The sequence below is a fragment of the Pseudophryne corroboree genome, chromosome 12 (genome assembly GCF_028390025.1).
Source record: "Pseudophryne corroboree isolate aPseCor3 chromosome 12, aPseCor3.hap2, whole genome shotgun sequence".
In the NCBI taxonomy this organism is placed as follows: Eukaryota; Metazoa; Chordata; class Amphibia; order Anura; family Myobatrachidae; genus Pseudophryne; species Pseudophryne corroboree.
The window spans coordinates 171,899,994-171,910,197 of record NC_086455.1 but is presented as its reverse complement, the minus strand read 5'-3'; the positions used below and the strand labels follow the sequence as shown (position 1 = coordinate 171,910,197).

The 10,204-nt window shown below is 44.7% G+C and overlaps 1 protein-coding gene across 1 annotated transcript in view; it reads right to left on the bottom strand.

Annotated features, from left to right (window-relative positions):
* Positions 1-228: 228 nt before the first annotated feature.
* The window catches only part of WDR20 (WD repeat domain 20), a 64,530-nt gene continuing 54,554 nt past the window's right edge, over positions 229-10,204 (bottom strand). The window contains exon 4 of the mRNA XM_063948557.1: positions 229-1,189. Within this exon, the coding sequence (XP_063804627.1) occupies positions 1,136-1,189 (54 nt within the window). The 3' untranslated portion in view covers positions 229-1,135. The remainder of the gene's footprint in view (positions 1,190-10,204) is intronic.

Sequence of the window (10,204 nt, the reverse complement as noted above, 5' to 3'; positions counted from 1 at the left end):
GTCCAATGGAAATGGGCCAATTGCAAATCTAAATCCGGGGTTGCAACTATACTTTATTACAATGCAGAATCACCGTCCTACCTTTCGTCACAGCAGATAGTGCCACTCTGTAAGGCGGGTACAAGTCCAGTAACCTTAATAAATGCACAAGTTACTGTAACAGTAAATACATTTAGCATTTTGGATCACAGTGGAATAGGACCAATAAAACAAACGGCATATGAAACATTTTAATATTAATAAGTATTTTTTAATTAGAAATCACTATTTTCATATAATGAAAATGACTAGTGTAATGATTAAACTCCCCTTAGCCAGCCACTGAATGACATTATTTGTACATATAATACATCGGCATCATTAGAAACCACAATATTAAAATAAATGTTTAATAGATACAAAGTATATTTATCTTCACAACAGTTTCCTTCCCCCTGGGGGTTTTATACACCCAAAGTAAATTCTCAAAATCTGATTAGCTATTTTAAGTGCAAACAAATTTTTTTTTTTATTTCTTTTAATTAAAAAAAAAAACATAACTAAAATTGCAGCTTACATTTTCCTGAATTACAATTCAAGTCAGTGACTTGCTTTCTTGTCAAGTGCATTTCCAGACTCATCTACCCACTGTAGGTTCAGACATCAGTGCAATACACACAATGGTGAATTAATTCTTAATAAACCATCTATAAAAAAAAATAATAATTTACTGGGGATTTTCAATAAACATTTTATTTTACATTATATTTATAAAGATTAAATTACATTAAAAGTTGTAGTATAAAGCAAGAAGGAATGAATGTACTATTTAATTTCACTAACGTCTAAAGAAGCGGAAGAAATATATATATATATATATATATATTTATTAATTATTTCCCCCCCCGCTTCTCTATAAATTATATATACACACACATTTTTGTCGAGAACCTCTTGGGTAAGTATTCATGATGATGAGCAGACGATGCTCAGAGACTCTCTCGCAATCATACTTGGAATTAGTGTGTTTTGGATTTTTATTATTTATAATAGAAATCCGCATTAGCATTCTGCCGAGGCTGAAGAACAGCTCCTGGTTCCTCTGTCATTACGTCTGGTCCTGTTGTGTATGTTTTGCTAGCAGTAATATGATGGACTATACTACAGTCCCACTTGGAGAATTCGCTTGGTTTTGGGATGATAATAAACCCTGTGGACAAAGCATCTTTTATTAATCAAGAAAAATAAACCCAATCATTTTTTTTCCGTACAAAGAACATATACGGTTGTCTTTTATCAAATTAGGTCAATTCGCACATACCCTTAATAAAGGACATTCCAAGACAGCCTAAAGGCGTTATTCAGAGTTGTTAGCAAACCAAAACAGCAGTTGGGCAAAACCATGCTGCACTGCAGGTGGGGCAGATGTAACATGTGCAGAGAGCATTGGATTTGGGTGGGTTATATTGTTTCTGTGCAGGGTAAATACTGGCTGCTTTATTGTTACACTGCAATTTAGATTTCAGTTTGAGCACACCCCACCCAAATCTAACTCTCTGCACATGTTACATCTGCCCCACTTGCACTGCACGTTACGTCTGCTCCCCCTGCACATGTTACATCTGCCCCACCTGCACTGCAGCATGGGTTTGCCCAACTGCTAACTGACTTGGTTTGCCAACAAGTCTGAATAACCCCCTTAGTGTCTGCTGCCTTTTCAGAGCAACATTTACAGATCAGATCTAACTCCTCTCCTCAGTTTTTGTTTTATTCAGCATCTCGCCCTTCCCGGCTATGGTCACCTGGGATTGACACCCTGGAAACCTTTGAACGCAGGGCGCGTATGGATGAGGCTGACTGAAGGCCATACACGATCTCTATACATGTCACCATGTTTCTGTACTTATTCATTCAATGTTCTCCACAGTTTCAAGATGATTTAAAAGGGCCGGGGGTGTAGAGAGAGACCACACGCATCAGCGTTTTAATCGAGCGACATGTTCATTAGAATAACTCGCCGGGGTGGCCAGCTAGTTTACATTTGGTGCTCACAAAGCGACATTACTCTTCTTACCCTAGGTACCATCATTGTGGGGAGGGGGAGGATTGGGGGCTGTAAGCCATTAGCGAATAGCATATTATAGAACTGGTTTACTTGAAACTGCAGAATGGATATCTGAACGGCTTTGTAGTAAGTTCCATACTGCAGCAATAACACCCGACAACTGCCCAGTCTTGCAGCAGAAGACTATTTTCCTAACTGTGTTTTACTACAGCGTGATTCTCCAGAAAGTGACCATAGAAGCGTGACGCACAAGACCTTAATCCCCCCCCCCCCCCCCCCCCCTTAAACTCATCTGTTAAGAAGCTGCTATTATATGGAAATGTAATTACTTAGTGACAATGCCTCACCCTCTCACGCAAGACCCACTGAGATCTCGCTATTTTGGAGACGTACGTCGTTAGGATTTGCGTATCTGTCCCGTGCCTCGTGGAGAATCGCCCTACAGTTTTTGCGCTATAGACTAAGCAATATAACGTGTGGTTTATGTTACATAGTGCTACACGTGTTATACAGGACTGTCCCAGCTTTCACCGACGCTTATCCGGTAACTGGACACAGTATGGAGAGAGTGAGAGCCGCGCACATGCCACGCATCCGCAATCCGGGAGAGCCAAGCTGCTGGTTCAAGGGTCAATAATATTTAACTAGTTGGATGGCGGTCATTAGGTCGACATCCGTTTTTCCAAATTTTCTTCATTTTCTGACCTTTCTCATACTTAACGATCCACGTGGACTACGATTGGGAACTGTAACCTGTGCCGAACACAGCGGTAGCGGAACGAGGCACCGTGCCCAAAGCATGGCGAGCTAATCGAACCTGCGGGGGGCTACTGTGCTCTAATTGGGGTTCCCTGTCACTTTTTGAAAACGACACCAAAAAAAGTAAAACAAAAAAAACTCAATGTTGACCTTTTTCCATGTCGACCTAGTGACCCACACCCAAACTAGTAACCAGGCCGTCAAAATAACGGAACAACAGTAATGTCAGCGCCCGCAGCAACACTTGAATTGCTTCTACACGACTTAATAACATGAATGCAAACCTATCGCGTGTTATCATAGACTGCAGTACAGGAGCCGTTCCCCAGCGTTCTGGCGGAACACAGACTGGGACACGGCCAGTTTCTACAGTCCTCTGCTCTTATTCCAGTGTAGACTACACGCACTGCAGCTCTATAGAAGTGTGTGAGTGGGGTCACTGCACTTACATCTGTCTAATCACCAGCGTTTCCCACAATCCAGCCCTCAGGGAAACTGCAGAAATGACTGCCCGTGTCGTCACACCCTCTATAATGAGGCTGTGTGATACACCTGTGCTAGGAGATGTGGAAAACATGCCCTGTTTGTGGTCAGATACCAGAGAACACAGCAGGGAGGGGATGCAGTGCTTCCAGGGGAGAAGGGAGAAGGTCTTGCATCGTGTGGGGGATCTGCAGGCACATAAGGGGCAGTTCTGGGGAGGAGTGGGCGATGGTCAATGCATTAGGATATACTGCCCTTAAAGTATATCAGGTTATCCATCACTAAAGGTTTAATGAAGATCTTCATGGACTGTACACACAGCGGGTGCCCTCCATAATACACAATCCAGCATTACAGAACATGTGTCATCTATTTGCAGCATAAATGACAGGATGTCCTGTAACAAGCAGCACTACCTACCTCTAACCCTACTTACTCCACAATAGCGGCCACTCACTAATCAGTTCTCCCCTCTCCATGTAGGCTGTATTACTCAGTACAGAGCAGTATGAGACTACGCCAGGGTACAGAGGACCAGGAGGTCTCATGCAAGAGACCTTTTCCTTTACAGCATGGGTCTTCAACCTGCGGCCCTCCAGCTGCTGTGGAACTGCACATCCCAGCATGCCCTGCCTCAGTTTAGCATGCCTTAATTGTAAAACTGTGGCAGGACATGCTGGGATGTATAGTTCCACAGCAGCTGAAGGGCCGCAGGTTGAAGACCCATAATGTACAGCTTTCACATAAATGCATTAATAATCATTTCTTCTTCTGGAAAATTTGGTAAACCGCACACACAGAAAATACTGCTTCTATTTGTTAAATCTCAACACAATCACCTTCCCGACACTGCAACCCAACATTATAAGCTGCCTCCTAAGTGCATTTACACAGGATTGGGAAGCTACTATGAGACCCCCAAATAGCCAAATCTCAGAAGTTGGATTTCTCTTCCTGATACTTCTACGGGGGATATGTACTAAGCCTGAAAAGTGATAAATATCACTGTGATAAAGCACCAGCCAATCGGCTCCTAACTGTCATGTCACAGGCTGTGTTTGAAAAATGACAGTTAGGAGCCGATTGGCTGGTACTTTATCACTGTGATATTTATCACTTTTCAGGCTTAGTACATCTGGCCCTACATCTCCAATCAAGGGATTTCATGCTGCCTCCATTCCCCTCCTCACATCATGTCACATACAGCCCGGTCCTCAATATGCTCAGTAATGCTGTAGGACCCTGCTCCTGCCACTATATAACTCTCAGTCTGTGGAGTCCTGCATCAGAGTGACAGCAGCCTCACATCACTGCTCTGTGCTGCTGGGGACCCTGCTCCTGCCACTATATAACTCTCAGTCTGTGGCTCCCTGTATCAGTGTGACAGCAGCCTCACATCACTGCTCTGTGCTGCTGGGGACCCTGCTCCTCCCACTATGTAACTCTCAGCCTGTGGAGTCCTGCATCAGAGTGACAGCAGCCTCACATCACTGCTCTGTGCTGCTGGGGACCCTGCTCCTGCCACTATATAACTCTCAGTCTGTGGAGTCCTGCATCAGTGTGACAGCAGCCTCACATCACTGCTCTGTGCTGCTGGGGACCCTGCTCCTCCCACTATGTAACTCTCAGCCTGTGGAGTCCTGTATCAGAGTGACAGCAGCCTCACATCACTGCTCTGTGCTGCTGGGGACCCTGCTCCTGCCACTATATAACTCTCAGTCTGTGGAGTCCTGTATCAGAGTGACAGCAGCCTCACATCACTGCTCTGTGCTGCTGGGGACCCTGCTCCTTCCACTATATAACTCTCAGTCTGTGGCTCCCTGTATCAGTGTGACAGAAGCCTCATATCACTGCTCTGTGCTGCTGGGGACCCTGCTCTTCTCACTATGTAACTCTCAGCCTGTGGCTTCCTGTATCAGTGTGACAGCAGCCTCACATCACTGCTCTGTGCTGCTGGGGACCCTGCTCTTCTCACTATGTAACTCTCAGCCTGTGGCTTCCTGCTGCCTACATTCCCCTCCTCACATCATGTCACTTCCCCTGTCACAATGCAGCCCTGTCCTCACTGACACATCACTCATCTCCTGATATACTCTGTGCTACTGGGGGACACTGCTCCTCCCACTATATAACTCTCAGTCTGTGGCTTCCTGCTGCCTCCATTCTCCTCCTCACATCATGTCACTGCCCCTGTCACATGCAGCCCTCTCCTCACTGACACATCACTCATCTCCTGATATACTCTGTGCTGCTGAGGACCCTGCTCCTGCCACTATGTAACTCTCAGTCTGTGGCTTCCTGCTGCCTCCATTCCCCTCCTCATATCCTGTCACTGCCCCGGTCACATGCAGCCCTGTCCTCACTGACACATCACTCGTCTCCTGATATACTCTGTGCTGCTGAGGACCCTGCTCCTGCCACTATGTAACTCTCAGCCTGTGGCTTCCTGTATCAGTGTGACAGCAGCCTCACATCACTGCTCTGTGCTGCTGGAGACCCTGCTCCTGCCACTATGTGGCTCCCTGTATCAGAGTGACAGCAGCCTCACATCACTGCTCTGTGCTGCTGGGGTCCCTGCTCCTTCCACTATGTAACTCTCAGTCTGTAGCTTCCTGTGTCAGTGTGACAGCAGCCTCACATCACTGCTCTGTGCTGCTGAGGACCCTGCTCCTTCCATTATATAAGTCAGCATGTGGCTTCCTGTATCAGTGTGACAGGAGCCTCACATCACTGCTCTGTGCTGCTGGAGACCCTGCTCCTTCCACTATGTAACTCTCAGTCTGTGGCTCCCTGTATCAGTGTGACAGCAGCCTCACATCACTGCTCTGTGTTGCTGGAGACCCTGCTCCTGCCGCTATACAGTCAGGTCCATAAATATTGGGACATCGACACAATTCTCATATTTTGGGCTCTATGCACCACCACAATGGATTTGAAATGTAACAAACAAGATGTGCTTTAACTGCAGACTTTGCGCTTTAAATTGAGGGTATTTACATCCAAATCAGGTGAACGGTGTAGGAACTACAACGGTTTCTATATGTGCCTCTCACTTTTTAAGGGACCAAAAGTAATGAGACAAACTAAACAATCCAAAATCAAACTTTCACTTTTTAATACTTTGTTGCAAATACTTTGCCTGAAGTCTGGAACACATAGACCTCACCAGATGCTGGGTTTCATCCCTGGTGATACTCTGCCAGGCCTCTACTGCAAATGTCTTCAGTTCCTGCTTGTTCTTGGAGCATTTTCCCTTCAGTTTTGTCTTCATCAAGTGAAATGCATGCTCAATCGGATTCAGGTCAGGTGATTGACTTGGCCATTGCATAACATTCCACTTATTTGCCTTAAAAAACTCTGGTTGCTTTCGCAGTATGCTACAGGTCATTGTCCATCTGCACTGTGAAGCGCCTTCCAATGAGTTCTGAAGCATTTGACTGAATATGAGCCGATAATATTGCCCGAAACACTTCAGAATTCATCCTGCTGCTTTTGTCAGCAGTCACATCATCAATAAATACAAGGGAACCAGTTCCATTGGCAGCCATACATGCCCACGCCATGACACTACCACCACCGTGCTTCACTGATGAGGTATGTTTTGGATCATGAGCAGTTCCTTTCCTTCTCCATACTCTTCTCTTCCCATCACTGTGGTACACGTTGATCTTTGTCTCATCTGTCCATAGGATGTTCCAGAACTGTAAAGGCTTTTTTAGATGTTGTTTGACAAACTCTAATCTGGTCTTCCTGTTTTTGTGGCTCACCAATGGTTTACATCTTGTGGTGAACCCTCTATATTCACTCTTGTGAAGTCTTCTCTTGATTGTTGACTTTGACACATATACACCTACCTCTTAGAGAATGTTCTTGATCTGGGCAACTGTTGTGAAGGGGTTTTTCTTCACCAGGGAAATAATTCTTCTGTCATCCACCACAGTTGTTTTCCGTGGTCTTCCGGGTCTTTTGGTGTTGCTGAGCTCTCCAGTGCATTCTCTCTTTTTAAGAATGTTCCAAACAGTTGATTTGGCCACACCTGATGTTTTTGCGATCTCTCTGATGAGTTTGTTTTGGTTTCAGCCTAATGATGGCTTGCTTCGCTGATAGTGGCAGGTCTTTGGATCTCATATTGAGAGTCGACAGCAACAGATTCCAAATGCAAATGTCATACCTGGAATCTACTCCAGACCTTTTACCTGCTTAATTGATGATGATATAACGAGGGAATAGCCCACTCCTGTCCATGAAATAGCTTTTGAGTCGACTGTCCCATTACTTTTGGTCCCTTAAAAAGTGGGAGGCACATATAGAAACAGTTGTAATTCCTACACCGTCCACCTGATTTGGATGTAAATACCCTCAAATTAAAGCGGAAAGTCTGCAGTTAAAGCACATCTTGTTGGTTTCATTTCAAATCCATTGTGGTGGTGTAGAGAGCCCAAAATATGAGAATTGTGTCGATGTCCCAATATTTATGGACCTGACTAACTCTCAGCCTGGGATTCCTGTATCAGTGTGACAGCAGCCTCACATCACTGCTCTGTGTGCTGGGGACCCTGCTCCTTCCACTATGTAACTCTCAGTCTGTGGCTTCCTGTATCAGAGTGACAGCAGCCTCACATCACTGCTCTGTGTGCTGGGGTCCCTGCTCCTTCCACTATGTAACTCTCAGCCTGGGATTCCTGTATCAGTGTGACAGCAGCCTCACATCACTGCTCTGTGTGCTGGGGACCCTGCTCCTGCCACTATGTAACTCTCAGTCTGTGGCTTCCTGTATCAGTGTGACAGCAGCCTCACATCACTGCTCTGTGCTGCTGGGGACCCTGCTCTTCTCCCTATGTAACTCTCAGTCTGTGGCTTCCTGCTGCCTCCATTCCCCTCCTCACATCATGTCACTGCCCCTGTCACATGCAGCCCTGTCCTCACTGACACATCACTCATCTCCTGATAAACTCTGTGCTGCTGGGGACCCTGCTCCTCCCACTATATAACTCTCAGTCTGTGGCTTCTTGTGTCTCTCATTCCCCTCTTGGATGCAGCAATCCCAGTGTTTCTGATTAACAAGGCAACTTAGCTACCAGCTATTAACCAATGCAAGCTAAAGAAAAAAAAAATTAAATAAACTTAGTCAAAAACCTAGAATAAAAAATATATTAAAAAATACATTATATAAATATTTTCATCTTTGTGCAGACAATCTCTAGCAACACCGCACCAATGTAACGAGTAACTCTCTGGCCAGGATGAAGCACTGATGAATAGGCCTAGTCATCCTCACTACTAAGTACAATGAGATACATCCCTCCCAGTATAACACACATTACAGCAGGGAAGAGACACAGAACACACGACTTACCTGGGAGCACCTTCCACGTGTCACACACTACATATGCACCATTTTTGGTACTGCATACTCATCGCTCAGAAACATTTGAAATTTTTATTGTCTGTGCACATTGTTTTTTTGTAAAGAAATTTAGCCATACTTACATTTACTGTAAATTGCCAACAGAATATCAATTAAAATAGGAACGAAAAGAAAAATATGGAAGAAAATTAAATGCATTTGGTCTGTGTATGTGAATGACCCCACTCCGCCAGCTCCCACCATTTCCATATATTGTAAACCGCATACCCACTGGCATTTTCCTTGTGGTAGAGGTTTGCGGTATACATCTCTAGGCAAACGCAAAATACTCAAATAGTGTTCCAAAAGATATCGGAACGCAACAGAGGGTAGTTGGTAAAGTTGCATGCGTTTCGTGAGCTGTGAAGCGCGTTGATAAAATGCCAGTGGGCAGGAGCCCTTAAACAGAAAATACATCAAACCACTCCAAGATCTCTGGACACTGCTGTATTTACAATAAACTCCGTTTTATTCACATCCATGGAATTTATTGCCGTATCAAGAAAGAAAGGTCATTAAATGGAGAAGGGAATGTCTAAACATGTTATTGCCTAGCAACAAAGCTAGTTTAGGATCTGAACAAGAATTATAAACCACAGTGTAGGAGTGAAAGTTGTTTCTGATTGATGTGGGAAATGAATATGCAGCGAAACAAGTGGTTTATATTCTCCCAAAAAAAGTTCTATTCTTTGGGAACATGGCATGAACTCATATCACCCCGAGAGGGGTATTATACGCTTCATGGGCAATGGGGGGCCGTCGTGTGCCTGCAGATAAGGACACATGGTAGGATCCTGCACATCCTCCATGAACAGGATAGCGCTCCTGATACTTGAAGATTAGTTCTGCCTAAAATGAGCTCTTGACAACTCAGGAACACACTGCTTCTGAAACGTTACAAAACGTTAAAATAATGCACAATTTCTAGCATCTAACCATGAAAATAAATCACTGCAGCCTACAGTTATTTCTATGGTTAAAGGTTACTAAAGCACATCCATTATCCACAATCTTTCTGTAATATGTGAACAGTGTGTTTCTGAGTTATGAAAAGTTGATTTCAGGCAAAAACCTAAATTTCAGAGTTATGTCAGAAAGTCATAGTAAACAATGATTTTTCAGAACTAATAAATTCAGTGGTGTCTGTTTATACTGTATATCCGAGCGTGCCTGGCAGAAACACACAAGCACATGGATTCAGCCATTTTGTGAGTTATTGCAATACTCTAATTAAGAGGAAAAGAGAGTAAGAGTGGTATGAGAAATTATTGAATGGGGGGTGGGATGGGGGTTAGCACACATATAGGCAAAGTGAGGGGGGGTGGGGGGGGAGAGCAAATAGCTGGAATGTGAGGGGGAGATTGTGAGAGGAAGGGAGGTGAAGGAGGGAGAGAGCTACAGTAAGCAGAGGGGGAGGGGGAGGGAGAGAGCTAGAGCAAGCAGCAGGGGAGGTGAAGGAGGGAGAGAGCTAGAGCAAGCAGAGGGGAGGTTAGTGAGGGAGAGAGCTAGAG